We start from the raw sequence: 16,846 nt of genomic DNA, 5'->3' as shown, positions 1-16,846 counted from the left end.
TTTAATCACTGAAAACTTGTAGCAACCTGGCATGTGCAAAGAGAACAAAACAACATATTTATGTCATTTTCACAGGTAAAAAGTCTCAATTCATTTCCAAGTACATGAAAGTGGTTTACTTGTTCTTTAATCATTTAAAAGATAGGTCCACTATTCCAAGTAGAGGTCCAAATTTTAGATGCATGTTCTAAAGCTTCCCTATACAGGTGGGTTGGGAATATGAACCATGTTCTGTCATCATCATGACAAAGATTGGCTGGAACCGCAAGTTTGCAAAGCTAAAAGAAGAATACATGCAAATTGGTTCTAACCCTCAAAATATCCAGCACCTTAAGGACTTCTTGGGAAGTGTACCTACTACAAACACTTCAAATAGTCTCAAGGTGTACCCACAATTGTTGATACAATCGATATTCGAGGTCATGAATTCGAACATAAAATCTTGAGTGCGAGAGTTGCTACTTTTAATCAGTTGAGCTACAAGTCACTTGCAGCATGCGACAGATTTCCATAACCAGGTCCATCCTCCCTTTACCGCTAGGGCAAGGACTTGGCATTTTCCCTACTTAACTCGCAGGTCAAGACAGCTCTAATAATGTGAAGGAAAAATTACAAAAAGCCCGCCTGCACAAGTGAATCTGCTGCTACTGCTCTGCTGAATGAATAGCAAAGGTTTCATTCAGCTGCTAAAGTGGACAGCACAAAATCAAAGGTTAAACTGTGGACGAGATTGTTCTTCCTTTGACAATTCTTCAAGTCTGTCGACAACTTTCTGTGCCATATCAACATATGCTTTGGAGACATCAGAATCAGGTGCTGATATTACTATTGGGACACCGTCGTCGGAGCCTTGTCTTATCCCCACTTCTAATGGTATCTGAAACATTACACAGCTTGATTATAAAGATTGATGACCATAGTTGCTACTCATCTCAGAAAGGAATTAATCTCAGCTACTTGGGGATGGCCAAATTGACGAAAATCCAAATATGAAAATCAAAATGTGTTGCTCTTTATAGATATGGGATCGACAAGAAAAAATGAAAACACATAAGGTCATAAAGCTTCTTTCGATTTACTTCACTACTCAGCAAAGAACTTCTGAAGAAGCCCTTCAAGTGTTGTGTGCCTGACACAGCATGGCACTCAAATTACAATTTGAAGTTTTATCAAATATGTGTACATTGAACTAACATGAGGTATGCATATTATGCAGCTGACATTCATGGCATAAGTGCAAAAACAGAATCTGGTTAGTAGCAAAACATAATGAGTTGAAAAGAGATTTTACAATGTCACAATAGAAGAGTCACATTAGGCTCAGTATTGAGATCCTAAAATTCTCCCCCTTTGTACTCTAAATTAAGTAACTGCGTCTCCCTGAAAGAGAAAATTGACGGAGACAGAGAGGGAAGGAGAGAAAGAGAAGCATCCAGACCCAATTGGGGCTGATACCAATTGAATCAACCTTAAAGGGTTGCACGGAAAGTTATAACAGTAACCAGTCATGAAACAGAGGAAACTAATTAGCATACCTCACCAGCAAAATCCACACCCATCTCAGCTGCCGTCTTACGAGACCCTCCTTCCCCAAAAATGAACCAGCGTTCAGCACAGTTTGGACATTTAAAACAGCTCATGTTCTCTACAATTCCCAAAATCTACAACAGCAATCAGAATTTGACTATGGTAAAAATTATTCCATTGATGATCTCCACAAACTTTCAATGATAAATGAAGACATATCAAAATATGATCTGAAGAATAATCATACAGGAACTTCGACTTTAGAGAACATGTTAATTCCTCTCCGAGCATCCATTAATGCAACATCTTGAGGTGTTGAAACAATTAATGCACCTATTAACAAACCAACAACTGTTAAAAACCAAATGAAAGTTGCAAAACCAAAACTAATATTGGAAAGGTAAAAATAGATTGTTACTTAGATGTTCTGGAAGGAGTGAGGGGTAAGAAGAGAGAGAAGGAGGAGGAGGAGGAGGCATGTCTTCAGAAACATGAAAATTTTGGTGCTCACAAATATCACTACACTTTATGTATAAATTCCTTTATATACGAAATCTACCGAAGCAAGAATTGATTTTCCTTGATATCTAACATAATGCATAAAAGAATCCTTGAAGAACCATAAGATGGCGGCCGGAAAATCATTAGCAAAGACTCAGTTTGCTTCCATATATAGTTTAATGAATGAACCAGAGGAATATTTGCCTTAACAGAAATGAGGGATATTTAAACATAGCTACAAAAGCATTTTGAGCTTAAGTTTTTCAAGTACCTGATAACTGCAGCCTTTGGGATACAGTAATATGAGCATCACCAGTCCCAGGGGGCATATCTACCACAAGAACATCAAGATTTCCCCAGTCAACCCCCCTTGTCATTTGTTCAAGAGCACTTGATACCTGCAATAATTAAATTAAATCCTTGTGAGAAACAAGGAATGGAAATACTTTCTTTATCTTTGTATCATATAAGGGTTTGACCACCCAAAAAAATAAAATCAACTTGGTTGCATTTCAAACGGAAGCTCACTTGAATTAATTAGTTTACATTCTCTCAGGATTCTGAGTACAATTACATCAAGGGGTTGGAAACAAAATCTCTTAAACTGTGTATAAACAAGAATATAGTCTGCACACTAGCACTAATTCTTAGCATCGACAATCAATTTATGAGAGGGAACCTCAAGTTAAATAGAACTTAAAGCAAGAAAAGACTTAAAAGTTATACCATAGGACCTCTCCAAACAAGTGAGGCATCCTTGGCCACGAGAAGTCCCATCGACATACACTTGACTCCATAGCTCTCAATTGGAACCATTTTTTTATCTGGTAGAAGAAGACCATAATGTTAATATTCTCTAGTATGAACTAAATAATCGATACATAGTAGGATAAAAGCTAAGAAATGTATGTGTCTGGTGGTTTTGTATGTCTCAGTTTTAAGTCCTTACTAGATGTTTGCTTCACAATAAGGATAACATCAGATTTAATGTGTCCATGTTGTGATGCAGAGTGATACTTGTTTAGAGGACTTGTATTCTGCAGAGCCCACAAGTGGACTTGACAATGAAATGACGCATAGAAGCTTATTCCTTAGATCATGTTTGATTAGCAAATACGAAAAACTGAATTCAATTCGCATTATAATGGCAGGTTTAGCAAAAGGAAGAGTTAATCTCTTAAATTGTGAAATTGCAAAGACTGATACAGCAAGTTTTGATTTTGAGACACTTGAGCTAAAACTGATTGGAAAGTTTAGTTGCCAGGTTACATCTCTTAAGTGAGAATAAGTAAATAAATACCTTCATTCACTTCTGGCATTTTGTCGAGCTTCATCATGATTGGAACATTTGGTCCATATACATCAGCATCAAGCAAGCCAACCTTCATTTGACACTTGTTAGCAAGTGCAACAGCCAGATTAACTGCAATTCCAACCACTATGCTAAGTTACTCTAAATCAGCAAAACCAGAAAATAAGCACTGCTATGAAAGCGTTAATATGTTAAAATGTGAAATCAGAGAGAAGGTGAATACAAAATTATCATGTCTAAATCGACCATCTCAAATCGGTAAAGCACTTAGAGCTACCTCACAACTCCAGCACCCAATAAGGGAAAGATTCTTCCTTTTTCAAATCGAAAAAATAAGCCAAAGAGCTGAAAATCAACAAAGAAAACTTGGTTCTTTAACTTAGCAGTCATCAGCTCACCCAAAATCCCAGAAAACTACCCTTGTCGAGACCAATGTAATTACCAAAAAGATCCATATTTAGACAAATTTAGCATGACCCACAAAGCTAAAACACCCAAAAACTCAACAAAGCTCATCCCTTTCAGCATAACATGTAGACGAAAACCATGTTGCCAAAAGCCAAAAGGCATACCTGCAGTGGTGGACTTGCCCACACCCCCTTTACCAGAAGCAACGGCTATGGTATGCTTTACCCCCTTAATCCGAAGGTCCTTCCTCCCCGCGCTATAACCCCTAACACTTCCAAGCCTCTGTGCACACAACATAATCAGCTCATTTCACAAACTCCAAACGAAAAGCAAACAACTTTGGACATACCCAGAAGCACAAAAACTCACAGTGAACGACCTCAGTAGCTCCTTCATCTTTTCCACGACTCTGTCACCGTGAGAGTGTTCTTCTGTTCTCTTTTGGGTTTTAGAGTTTTAGACGGTTGTTGTTGTTATATCCCACATCGACAGAGTGAAGGAGAGTGCGAGCGAAGAGAGATTATAAAAAGGGTCGAGGAGGACAATTGTTCCATACTTACCTGGACGGGGTCTATGGGTGATCAAGAAGGCCCATGGCCTGGGTCGGTGACCTCCATTGCACTTAGGAGGGGTGCCCGCCTATGGTCTCCCCAACGTGGGAGAGCCAACGTCATAATTTGTGGCAGTGGGGGCCTGCGTACGCGCGGCCCCTTCCAAATTTCTGTTCAAGCCTTGGCCCGTTTAATTTGTGCTTTTGGTCTTTTAGGACTAATTGGGTCATCATACTGGGCTTTTGATGCACGTGTCTAAGATGTGTTGGCACGTGATGTGAAAAATGTTTTGAGGGGCTGGTTTCTATTTTTGATAAAATTGGAGACTATAAAACCAAACATTGGCCTACGCATTTACAATTGATTTGGTATGATGAGAGCAGCTGTCGACATCATCATTTGACGGGTGAACCCATTCGTGGCCCCAACCATCTTACCAGCAATATCGGCTAGAAGTGCAATGAGTTGGACATGATCATAATTCTATCATGTATCGTATCAAACACATCAACGCATTAGTGTTATCTTCTTCAATTCAATGCAATCAACGCATTAGTGTTATTTTCTTCAATTCAATACAATTCAGTTTTATCTTACATTTCAATATGATTTCGATCACTAAACATGACCTTTGAGAGTGAACTTTTTGTATATAGGTGTTTGGGCGTGTTGAAAATCCACCCAATCCGAGCACTTGATGAGATGAGCAGCCTGGGGTATTGAAACTTGGCAGTCGGGTGTGGAGCTTGAAGAAGTGATGCGGCCGGTACCTAAGGATGCGGCGGCTGGGTTACGTGGTTAGGAGGATGGGCCGGGCTGCGTTCGAGCTTGGTTTGAGAAGTGCGACTGGATTATGCCCGACCGGGTTTTTCAAATATAGCTTGGGCACGGCCAGGATATGGAGCTGGGGCACAACCGGGTTTTGGAGCTCCTGGGCTTGCAAGGGAGCGGCCGGATCTGCTGAACAATACGGCCGGGCGTCGTTTCAAATTGAGCAGAATGCGCGGCCGGGCTTGCTCTGGTTGTTGAAAAGAGTGAGTTGCGGCCGAAGGTGTTTGGACTAGAGTGCGAGAATGGTTACGGTTGGAGCATCTAGTTTATTTGTAAAACTGGGCTGAAGGGTTTTGTTGAGTTGGAAAGATTACTTGCATTATTATACATATATATCTTATTCGAATAAAGGAGGGTGGAATTTCAAAATAGGCGGCCGGGTCCTTTCCTAAAGGATGAGTTGCGGCCAAGTATCTGTGGGCTGGAGTGTTATTATTGCGGTTGGAAACAAAAGGGGTTTGGGCTTTTGAAACTTGGCGGCCGAGATTTGGAGTTTGAAGGGTCAAACTTTTGGTTTATTTGCGGCCAGATTTTTGGGAGCTGGAGCTTTTGCAAAATGCGTGGGTGGAGGGATCTTGTTTGAACCTTCCTTATCCTACTTCATCATTATATAATATATCTATATAAACATATATGAATAGATGAATGTGCATGAGTGGCGGCTGATAGTCTAAAGCCCCCTTATCCCACCTTATCCCATTTTATACTTATATATATATATATATTATAATATTCTATCACATGCGTATATGTACATATATGTATATATGGGATAATTTGGAATTCAGTGTATATTATGGGCGGCAATATTAGAGAAATCGGAGGCCAAATTCAAGCCACCAATTCCAGCCCAGATTTTCGGAGGATCATATGCACGTGACAAAGGCTTTGCAAGGAAGGAAATCAAGGAATTTAATAGTAACTCCGAGTGTTCCGAAAGGAGGAAGAATCAAGCATGTCAGAATATTTCAATCAATACAATCCCACGGATATAGGAGGGCTTCGAAAGGAAAGACTTTTAAGAAGAGTTGACATTGGCCAGTCAATGGCCAGCCCATGGGCTGACGAGTGCCCTATATAAACATCACCAAGTGAAGACCTCAAGGACACAACATCAAACAGACAAACCTATCTTTCGTCTCGCACTTTTCTTTTCCTAGACTTAGGATTTTATTTTCAAGCACCTAGTGTAGCGAGTTCTTCCTTTTCCTAGTGTAAGTTTCAATTCTTGTTCAATTTATATTTTCATGTCATTTAGATTCAAGTTTATTTCCGTTGCTTTGCTTTTCATTGTTATCGCACTTCAATTAAATTCAATTTCAAGTCTATTCTATTTTATCGTTCTTATTGTTCTTATCGCTTTTATTTTCATTCTCGCTTTATTTATCGCTTTGATTTATTTTATCGCACCTCAATTCTTGTCTTTACGTTTATACGCACATTTAGTTTAATTGCATTATTTTTACTTAAAACCTTAAAAATCATAAAAACATCCGTACGAAACCTAACCATCCTCGAGCCCGAGGAAGTGAAAGAACCTAGGCCAAGAGGAGGTTCCTTGCTTGGCCGATCAATCGTTTGATCAGAAGTTAGAAGCGCAACACATCCATCTACTCACATTCCATTCAAGCCCAAATTCGGGGCTTGGTGGTGGCACACCCCGCATCCAAAAGAAGAAGGACCAAGAACTCCTTCAATCGGCCTACTCGGCCGAAAATTTCAAAAGCCCAAACCCCTTTTGTTTCCAACCGCAATAATAACACTCCAGCCCACAGATACTTGGCCGCAACTCATCCTTTAGGAAAGGACCCGACCGCCTATTTTGAAATTCCACCCTCCTTTATTCGAATAAGATATATATGTATAATAATGCAAGTAATCTTTCCAACTCAACAAAACCCTTCAGCCCAGTTTTACAAATAAACTAGATGCTCCAACCGTAACCATTCTCGCACTCTAGTCCAAACACCTTCGGCCGCAACTCACTCTTTTCAACAACCAGAGCAAGCCCGGCCGCGCATTCTGCTCAATTTGAAACGACGCCCGGCCGTATTGTTCAGCAGATCCGGCCGCTCCCTTGCAAGCCCAGGAGCTCCAAAACCCGGTTGTGCCCCAGCTCCATATCCTGGCCGTGCCCAAGCTATATTTGAAAAACCCGGTCGGGCATAATCCAGTCGCACTTCTCAAACCAAGCTCGAACGCAGCCCGGCCCATCCTCCTAACCACGTAACCCAGCCGCCGCATCCTTAGGTACCGGCCGCATCACTTCTTCAAGCTCCACACCCGACTGCCAAGTTTCAATACCCCATGCTGCTCATCTCATCAAGTGCTCGGATTGGGTGGATTTTCAACACGCCCAAACAATAGGTAAAGTGAATGCATTATTTACATATTCTACACATGAGCATGTATTTTTAAGGATACGTTCGCTTATTTCATTCATATATTTTTCACGTAGAGATGCACTTCAAATAAACAGTTTTGAATTTTTCATTATATATATATATTTTTTTTTAATGTATCCAATAATGCATAACTTAATGACTATCTTATATATCATCAATAAAATAGGATAGGTGGCCACATTTCATGATTTTTATTACGTGTTATTTCGTGCGCAACTAACAATACATAAAACCAGCTGACCTTGGAGCTTCGCTTTTGTTGGCATCCAAACAAATCTCAAACGGTTGGTTTCAACGGTCAGTCGCTTTCCCACGCTGAGGACCTGCTCGTAATTCCGCCTACTTCTTCCTTTTGTTTTTTCAATTTTCTTTTTACAGATTTCTTTTCATTATGCTTTTAATCCATATTTGCATTTCTTCCTCTTTCACCTTTTGATCCTCCGTCAAGCTTCCATATCAGGTAAGCCCGCATTTTTTTTTTCTGCCCTCCTTTTTCCACGAAATGTATAAAAGATGTAAAATTTCGTTCTGCTTAGGATCAGACTATTTGGTTTAATTTGTTTTCTGAAATCGCAATGTGCATTGTGTTGGATGGTACCCTTTTGATGATCATATCTGTGTGTGGGTTGTTTTGTTCATTCCTTCATTTTATACAATTATGCGGAGAAATTTATATGGTGGGCAATCTTTCAAATGCATGAAAACATTAGAATTTGCTGAAAGTTTCTTGCTTTGTTTTTGAATCACACAAAATAGGTATTCTTGAACTGAATCTGGGTTTGGTTTATCACATTGATTAGGTTAGGTGAGTTTCCTTTGGTTTCTATTTAAGTTTATCGTTGTTAGTTGATTTGTCATTATATCGCACAGTTGGGATGGTGAGAGTTTGATGGGTGGTTTTGTTCTGGGACTTGCTGTTAGTAGCTTCTATCATGGTTGGTGATGCACAATTACATATGGTCTGCATTGAAATTTTAAAAAAAAAACAAAAATTGTTGTTTTTAATTCCTTTTGTTGTTGTTTGTACCTTAACTGCAATGCTGTGGTTTTGATGTTCCTAATTGATTCCTTGTTTCTTGATTCGGCCGGTCGAAGATGGGATGCTTAACTTTGATTTGGGAGGGTAGGAGCATCTATTATCTTGATCAACCAGTGATTTCCTTGAGTTTTCCTAACTGGAAGGTCATGAGATTCTAGAGAAATTGTTAGGCAGATGGCAGCAAAGGAAAATTCTTCTGTACAAGTGCAGAAGAACTTAGAGGGGTTTGTAGCCATTCTAACATCTGCAGCATGTGAATGGTTTTTTATATTTCTTCTGCTTGTCGATGGACTATTATCCTATCTGCTGATGAAATTTGCAAACTATTGCAATTTGCAAAAGCCTTGCATCTTTTGCTCGAGGTTTGAACATGTTATAGGCAATGAAAAACCTCAACTTTATCAGGATCTACTTTGCAGCAACCACATATCAGAGCTCTCGTCTTGGATAGCTCGTCAAGTTTATGGTAAGCACGATGGAAATGAAACGTGTGAAGATTCCAACCCAGAAACGCACATTCTTTTAGATGGTAAGTCAGGATTGGATCTTGGAAGTTCCGGTTCTAAGAGGTCCAAGCAGAACAGAAATTTTGTTCATAGTTCTGTGGGTGCAAGTCCATGCTCTTTTTGCAGTAGGCCTCGGAGACCTAGAGAAAATGCTCAAGGACTGCGACGGAAATCACCTAGTCCCAAACCTAATATTCCTTTGCCACGTTTTTCAACCCGTAGCCGTTTACCTCGTCGGGATGGTTCAAAGAAGATGAGGGATAAATTTCCTGCCTCAGTTACTGTTCATGGTCCTGGAAGAGTTGGCTGGGATCCCATGTCACATGTAGGAGGATACACCGAGTTGAGGGTTTGTTCTGATACTGACTCTGCTCGTCGTCCTGTAAAAATTGGCTGGGATCCCTTGTCACATGTAGGATACACTGAGTTGAAGATTAGTTCTGATACTGACTCTGAGTTTCCATTTTCTGATGACGATGATGGTAGCAGTTTCATCAGTGGAATTCATGAGCCTAAGAAGGAAGGATTTGTAGTTCAATGTGCTTTAGAAAATCCATTCAAAGCACCAGTGGAAGGTTTGAATCCAGCAAAGCAGAGCAATGTTTCCTACAAACCCAAACCTTCACCTTCTGATCCATGTGTGCAGCCAGATGGTAGCAAGGCCTCTGAGGTAAAAGTCTTGGGTGCCAATGTTGCTGTTGAGAATGGCTTCGATGACCCTAACTGGCAGCAAGCTAGTCGGACGTCCAATCCTTCTGCATTAGCTGAGCGTATTTCAATAGATGATTTCCCTCCATCATCTAATGTTGTTGAAAAAAGTAAGCTCAACCTTCCTCTTCTTAGGATCCCAATTCACTTGAATTGTGAACTTATTACTCTAGATGACACTAGTTAGTTGGGGAATCATCAGAGATGTCTAAATTCTCTCTCTCTCTCTCTCTCTCTCTCTCTCTCTCTCTCTCTCATGCATGCCATTGATAAATATTACATTGCTCCTTTTTTGAAATTTTTAGCAGATGTTACTGGGACAAGCGACTTTGGACATGCATCCACCAATAAGAATGACGAACTTTTGAAGTCTATAAGTGCAACAGATGGAGAATCTGCTAAAACTGATCCTATCATAGATGATCCAGCTCTTGTAAAGCCAAATCATATTAGTGTAAATGTTGTGTCTGAGTCAGCAGCCACTGGTAAAGAAGCAGATTCATCTGGTATTGTTAAAGAACAACCTACATTGAAGGAACCTGATAGAGTTGATGGGGAACTGAAACCGTTGGCTTCACAAAATTCTTATGCTCAGGAGAGTAATTTATCATCAAATAATACAATGTCTGGGGTAAATGGTGGCACTGATGAAAAGCAGGTAACTGATGCTTTCAAATCTAATCCAAAGCCAATGCTTCATGCATCAGCGTCAGTAGAATCTGGTCTTGAATCTCTGGATGAAGGTTATGTCAGTGAAATTGAAGGTGAAAGTCTAGATGATCGGTTAAAACGACAGGTTGAATATTACAGAAAATGCATAAAGGAGTTGTATAAGGAACTAGAGGAAGAAAGGAGTGCTTCCACAATTGCTGCAAATCAGGCCATGGCCATGATCACGAAGCTGCAAGAAGAGAAAGCTGCAATTCATATGGAGGCCCTTCAGTACTTAAGAATGATGGAAGAGCAGGCTGAGTTTGATGTAGACGCACTGGAAAAAGCCAATGACCTCCTGGCTGAAAAGGAGAAAGAGATACAGGACTTGGAAGCAGAGCTAGAATTTTCAAAGTTTGATATCCCAGATGAAACAATGGAGAATATGCCGCTCAAAAGCTCTGATTGGAAGGGTGAAATTGACACCACTAAGAGTACTGTTGTTGCTTGTAACTCAATGGATACTGAGGTACCCGAAGCTAGTAATGATCGTCTTTTTTCTGAAACTACGCTTTTAGAGTTTGAGGATGAAAAATTATACATTTCAAATTGTTTGAAGAGCTTGGAGAGGAAGCTTTCTGAAATTTCCTGTAATGGGGTTCCCTCCAACATGCCTAATGGTGGGCAGGCTAGAAAGTATATGGATGATGAACCAATTCAAGAAGAGACTCCTAGAAAAGAGAGGATTCTATTAAATGGTCAGGTTGAAGAGAATGTTGTGCATGGACAAAAAGATTTTTTACATGTATCTAACAGAAGCTCTGCTGCTCAAGAGGGGCCAGCTCATTCTGAAAGTTTAGACCATGAAGAAAAAAATGATTCCGATTCCCATGGGCAAAAGGATTTCATGGATCATAGAGAAACCGAGTTGGTTGTTCTGGAAAATGAAATCTCAGACCTTAATGATAGGTTGGAGGCACTCGAGACTGATCATGATTTTCTTGAGCACATGCTTTACTCTCTTCAAAATGGAAATGAAGGCCTACGGTTTGTTCAAGACATAGCTATTCAACTGCGAGAATTGCGAAAAATTGGGACTGCTTTCAGATGTCAGTCTGTTTCCTAACTTCAAATGCACCATCACATGGTAAGTATGTTATCAAAAGACTTAAATGTGCTTTTGCTTTCTGCATAATTTTCGTACATTCTTTCAAAATATGTTTTCCTGCATTTACTTTACCATTCACGCATTCTTTTTCTCAGATTTATTTGAAATACAAGGGCAGAAATCAAAACCAATGCTTCGAGTTTCAATCAGCGATCATCTGAGTGCAAAAATGAAGAAATCAATTGCATTCCTTCGGTCACCTACAATCATGAAAACCAAAATGAATTTCATGTACAGGTACCAGCCAAAACTCTTGGAAGAAGAAAAAAAAAAAAAAAAAAAAAAAAAAAAGGTCTATAATAGGACATAGCTTTCCCATCTTGGAAGCACAATTTTGCATCTTCTTTTTTCCACTGTTGGGTCTATTTGGCCCTTCACTTTGTTTGATTGGAGAGCTGGCAGGTTTTAAGTTCTATGTTTTTCTATAAGGCTGTAAAATTAGCATTTTTATGTAGTTCCTATTTCTTCTTCTCCAAGGTTGGCTCCATTATGTGTCCAAGCCACTTCCACTGTAAATTCAAGCAGATCTCTTATAGTCAGTTTAGAGAGTTTACCCCAAAGTTTTCTCAAATAGTGTCATGCAAATTTGGGTTTGCAACATAGGACTGCTTGTATCTCTTATCGACTAACTTCCATTTGTTTCCTAAGTAAATTAAAGTATGCAAACCCAACATAGGAACGAAAAGCTCTAACATATAACATGTATAAATAACGTTCATCTCACAACAACTAATCGCACGACAGGCACGCGATGTAAGAAGTTCCTTGCTAAGTAAATTCGTTGGTGGTTACATATAATAACTCGATGACCTTGGCAATAATGTATTCCTTGACTTTTGAAACATGACGTGTGGAATGGGATTGGTGGATACTTCCTGGCTACGCTTTCAAGTTTCAAAAGGCTTACAGCCTTCGCCCAATCCATTGGTGACCGTACATTGTCGCAGCTGATAACGACCCTCATTGCCTTTGTGACGGTTTTGCTTACGTAGTGGAAAGAAAAACATACAAAAATAAAAAATGAATACAAACACAAGAATCATGTTAGAACCCATTCGTAAATACTTGTCTAGAAAGCGTTTTTACTGCTTCTATCAGAAATACACTGAAATTTTTCATAAAAACCCAAGTGCTTCATGAAAGTGCCTTTGTTAAGAAGCGTTCCGAATGGTTGAATCATTTTTTATCATCTAAGAACGCTTTTACTCATTTTATTTGGCGATAGCAGTTCAAACAATGAAGGGGGAACTTTGCAAAAGCAGGGTTGCTTCTACTTTCTTAAAGCGAACACAAACAAATAGTATATAGTGAGAGGATCACAAAAAAAGAAGAGAAATGAGAGAAACTCAAATTGTCATATTATTGTCACCAATCCATAAAGGTAAGGGCCCAAGACAATCCTGGTTTTTTGGGTAACCATTACCATGCTGTTGAAGAATACATGAGCTCCGCATCATAAACTAAACAAAATAGAAAGTTCTATATAATAAATGGTTTCACTCCTAATAACACCAAAGCTTTTATAAAACCCTGCACCTGCTAAACAGGAAATTAAGTAGAGGACAATATCGATGGACCAAGAATCCGTCCCTAGTGCATCAAAAACTTAACAAAATAGAATGTCTCATATAATAAATGGTAATAAATGCTGCTGCTTGCTATGTGAACTTCCCAACTAATGTGACGACATTGCTTACGTATCGACGTCTTTGTCATTCTGTGAACATTTCATAAGTGCCGGAAGCTCTTTATGAAGCTGTTGATTGGAAAGTCTAAAATTTCCTTTTATGATCCAATTCAATCCAATCAAACGAAAACAAAGTCTCCATACCACCCAAAAAAAAAAAAGAAAAAAAAAAAGCCAAACCGAAGTGACACTATAAATGGCAACCAAACCGTGCCACCTATTCATCAAGAAATCACAAACCAGAAGCACTACCAAGCAGTACAAACCCATTACTTCAGTCAGGCATTTCGTCCAACACCCAAAAAAAGACTTCCATTTTTCTGCCACTATCAGCCATGTTTCTTCAGCTCTTAACCTTGGCCTCCCTGGTCCTCCTTCCCTTACTTTTCTTCTTCGTCTTCAAGGCTTTATTACAACCAAACCCCAAAACCAGCAACAACACCAAGCTCCCCAAATCATACCCAATAATCGGCTCTTTCATAACCCTCTACAAAAACCATGAACGCAGGCTCCCATGGTTCACAGACCTCCTCCGAAGCTCGCCATCAAACACCTTCAGCCTCCACCACTCTCTGGGCAAGCACTTCGTCGTCACGGCCAACCCCACTGTCGTCCAGCACATCCTCAAGACCCATTTCCCCATCTACGAAAAAGGCAACACCTTCCGCACCACCCTCACCGACCTCTTCGGCGACGGCATCTTCACCTCCGACGGCGACAACTGGAAGTTCCAGCGCCAAGTCTCCAGCTACGAATTCAACACCAAGTCTCTGCGTAAATTCGTGGAAGAAGTCGTGGACACCGAGCTCTCCGACCGCCTCATTCCCATTCTCTCCGCTCGCGCCACCAACAATTCAATTCTCGACTTCCAAGACATTCTCCAACGCTTCGCCTTCGATAACATCTGCAGAATCGCATTTGGATACGACCCGGCTTACCTGCTACCCTCTCTGCCCCAAGCCAAATTCGCAGTGGCTTTCGACGACGCTGTTCAAATCAGCAGCGACAGGTTCAGTTCGTTACCCCCAGTGTGGAAGCTCAAAAGGGTTCTCGGAATTGGCTCCGAGAAGCGCCTCCGAGCTGCGGTCTCCGAAGTTCGCGAGTTCGCGAACACCATTGTCAGGGAAAAGAAGCGAGAGCTGAGCGAGAAGAAGGCTCTAGAGTCCGTGGATCTCCTCTCCCGGTTCTTGGGCTCAGGCCACTCGGATGAAAAGTTCGTCACCGACATCGTCATCAGCTTCACCCTGGCCGGCCGAGACACCACGTCGGCAGCTCTCACATGGTTCTTCTGGCTACTATCGCAGAACCCACACGTGGAAGACGAGATTCTAAAGGAGATCAGCGGAACGGCGGAGTCAGAGTCGGCCGCAAGGGGTTACGACGAGGTGAAGGAGATGGTGTACACTCACGCGGCGCTGTGCGAGAGCATGAGGCTGTACCCGCCGGTTGTCGCGGACAGCAAACAGGCGGTGAAGGACGACGTTTTGCCGGACGGGACGAAGGTGAAGAAGGGAATGACGGTGACGTACCACGTGTACGCGATGGGGCGGATGGAGGAGATTTGGGGGGGGGACTGGGCAGAGTACAGGCCCGAGAGGTGGCTGGAGAGAGAGGAGAGTGGGGCCCAGAAGTGGAAGTTTGTCGGGAGGGACTCGTTCAGCTACCCTGTGTTTCAGGCGGGCCCCAGGATCTGCTTGGGGAAGGAGATGGCGTTTCTGCAGATGAAGAGGGTGGTGAGTGCGGTTTTGAAGAGGTTTAAGGTGGTCCCAGTGGAGAGGGAGGGTGGAGCCCAGCCAGAGTTGATAGCCCACCTCACCGGAAAAATGAAAGGTGGCTTTCCGGTGACCATTGTGGGGAGGGCTTGATGAAGAATATGTGTGTTTTGTTCACAGAGTTTCAGTGTGTACGCGATATAGGCGTAACCATAGCTACGGCATTGGTTTAATTAGTACGTGCGTAATTAAGTTGAAGGTTTTCGATCGTAAGCATGCAGGTAGATTCTTAATTATTATTATTTCTTCAGTTGAGTGTGTTGTGTACTTTCTTGAGTTCCCACTGCGCTTTCTTAACTTTTAAGACTTCATTTTTACTTACTTTTTGTCCGTTTTAACCTTTACCCCCAAGTTCTCCTCTTGTTGCTATAATCGAATATTGGGGTTTGGGGTTTTAGTCAATTGGAAGTCATGTTGAGTGAATTGACATTTATGCCCATAAATTTATGTGACGAAAACTAACAGAAAATGTAATAAATTTGACTAAACAAGTATATTGACATGTTTTGAAAGATTAGAGCGGTTCAAAACCAAATTAAAAGTACAAAGCACAAAAATAGAATGAGTAAAAGCATTCGGATCAATGCAATTTTATTGTATGAAATTGAACTAAAACAATAAAATCTCACTTGCAAATAATGAACAAAATATCGATAATTTCACTGAAATATCGGCAAAATTATCGTTTTTTGGGGGCAGCGATATTTTCGCATGATTCCATTCATTTATCGTCAATTTATCAATAATTTCAGTAGCGATATTTTCATTCAAATAACAGCTGCAAATGGTCAATATATCGCGATATTATCGATAATATCGCAATATGAACTTTCAAGATGATCAAATTGCAAAAAAGAATCAGATACTCCAACTAACAATCCAGGGGAACCCACAATTCAGAAACCTAATTTTGAACAAAACCCAATGAACAGGATCCAAAAACTCAATCAAAACTTCTATGAAGTAAGCAGAAGAAGGCCAGCCTCTAATGGTGGTCATAGACATGGTCTCCTCCTCAGTCAAAGGGTTGGCCAGCTTATCGACCAGCTGAGCTAGACCAGTGGTTCTTGACGAGGTGGTGGGACCCAGTAGGAGGTATCGGGAAGAAACGGGAGCCAATTGGGTGCGGATCAGCGGACCATGATCCGGTGGATGGCGTCCTCGAGCTTTCGCAAAAGGGGATCAGAAGGAGAGTAGTCTGTTGTTGGGTCATGGTGGAAAGGAAGGTTGGATTGGGCCCGTTGGGTTATGAGGCGAGAGGAGGAAGACGGCGATGGTGTGGATGAGAGGTGGCGGCTTAGGGTAAGGGTTTGAGAGATGGACCTTGCCATTGAGAAAGGAAATTGGGAAGAGAGAAAGGGGAGATTCTAGAGGATTGTTTGGATAAGAGGAAAATATGAGAGAAAATATAGGTGTTTGAGAGAGAGAGTGGAGGAGGAACAAGACTTTAAATACGGTACTACCGACCGTACCGTCAAAAGCTTTTTTTATTAGTGAATTTTTAATGTTTTAATTTTTGGTTTATGGAGGTTTGAAGAATAGTGGATTCAATTTTTAATTCTTCCTTGAATAACTTTATTTATGTTCTTAGTTAATTTTCAATCTTCACTATTATTTTTTAAGCATGGTAAAGTGCTTAATTTTCATGACAAATCAAGTTGGTTTACATCTTTAATTATTTTTCAATTTTTGATAAATAATAAATATAAGAACGTGTACCATGTCACGATGTCCAGTGAATAACGTGAAATAAAGTTACTCATGTATCTTACCCAAGGAT

General features: G+C 40.7%; 2 protein-coding genes, 1 non-coding gene and 2 pseudogenes across 5 annotated transcripts; 3 read left to right on the top strand and 2 right to left on the bottom strand.

The window, feature by feature from the left end:
* Nucleotides 1-269: 269 nt before the first annotated feature.
* INDH (INDH1(iron-sulfur protein required for NADH dehydrogenase)) lies at nt 270-4,316 on the bottom strand. 2 transcript variants are annotated; one of them, XM_021966251.2, is made up of 8 exons: nt 4,118-4,316; nt 3,913-4,030; nt 3,329-3,451; nt 2,755-2,852; nt 2,300-2,426; nt 1,775-1,860; nt 1,536-1,661; nt 270-877 (listed from the first exon to the last, which is right to left on the bottom strand). In XM_021966251.2, exons 1-8 carry the CDS (start codon nt 4,142-4,144, stop codon nt 707-709), a joined length of 876 nt encoding a protein of 291 aa, XP_021821943.1. In that variant the 5' UTR covers nt 4,145-4,316; the 3' UTR covers nt 270-706. The 2 variants fall into 2 exon arrangements, with proteins under 2 accessions (XP_021821943.1, XP_088101656.1); XM_088245530.1 differs by having other exon boundaries at nt 4,098-4,282.
* Nucleotides 4,301-4,462, top strand: LOC148292695 (U1 spliceosomal RNA). Its single transcript, XR_015826698.1, has one exon. It is a non-coding gene; the product is annotated as a U1 spliceosomal RNA (small nuclear RNA).
* Nucleotides 4,463-7,799: 3,337 nt separating this feature from the next.
* On the top strand, nt 7,800-12,167 carry LOC110763418 (putative myosin-binding protein 4). 2 transcript variants are annotated; one of them, XM_021966204.2, is made up of 4 exons: nt 7,800-7,995; nt 8,631-9,898; nt 10,094-11,586; nt 11,703-12,167. In XM_021966204.2, the coding sequence occupies exons 2-3, from the start codon at nt 8,749-8,751 to the stop codon at nt 11,563-11,565; spliced, it is 2,622 nt and encodes an 873-aa protein (XP_021821896.2). In that variant the 5' UTR covers nt 7,800-7,995; nt 8,631-8,748; the 3' UTR covers nt 11,566-11,586; nt 11,703-12,167. The 2 variants fall into 2 exon arrangements, with proteins under 2 accessions (XP_021821896.2, XP_021821897.2); XM_021966205.2 differs by having other exon boundaries at nt 7,801-7,995; nt 10,097-11,586.
* Nucleotides 12,168-13,508: 1,341 nt separating this feature from the next.
* LOC110763419 (cytochrome P450 94A2 pseudogene) lies at nt 13,509-15,316 on the top strand (annotated as a pseudogene).
* A 448-nt stretch (nt 15,317-15,764) lies between these two features.
* On the bottom strand, nt 15,765-16,468 carry LOC148292694 (uncharacterized; annotated as a pseudogene).
* Nucleotides 16,469-16,846: the final 378 nt, after the last annotated feature.

This window comes from Prunus avium, chromosome 8 (assembly GCF_965620075.1).
Source record: "Prunus avium chromosome 8, drPruAviu1.hap1.1, whole genome shotgun sequence".
In the NCBI taxonomy this organism is placed as follows: Eukaryota; Viridiplantae; Streptophyta; class Magnoliopsida; order Rosales; family Rosaceae; genus Prunus; species Prunus avium.
This window is presented reverse-complemented; position numbering and strand designations above follow the sequence as displayed.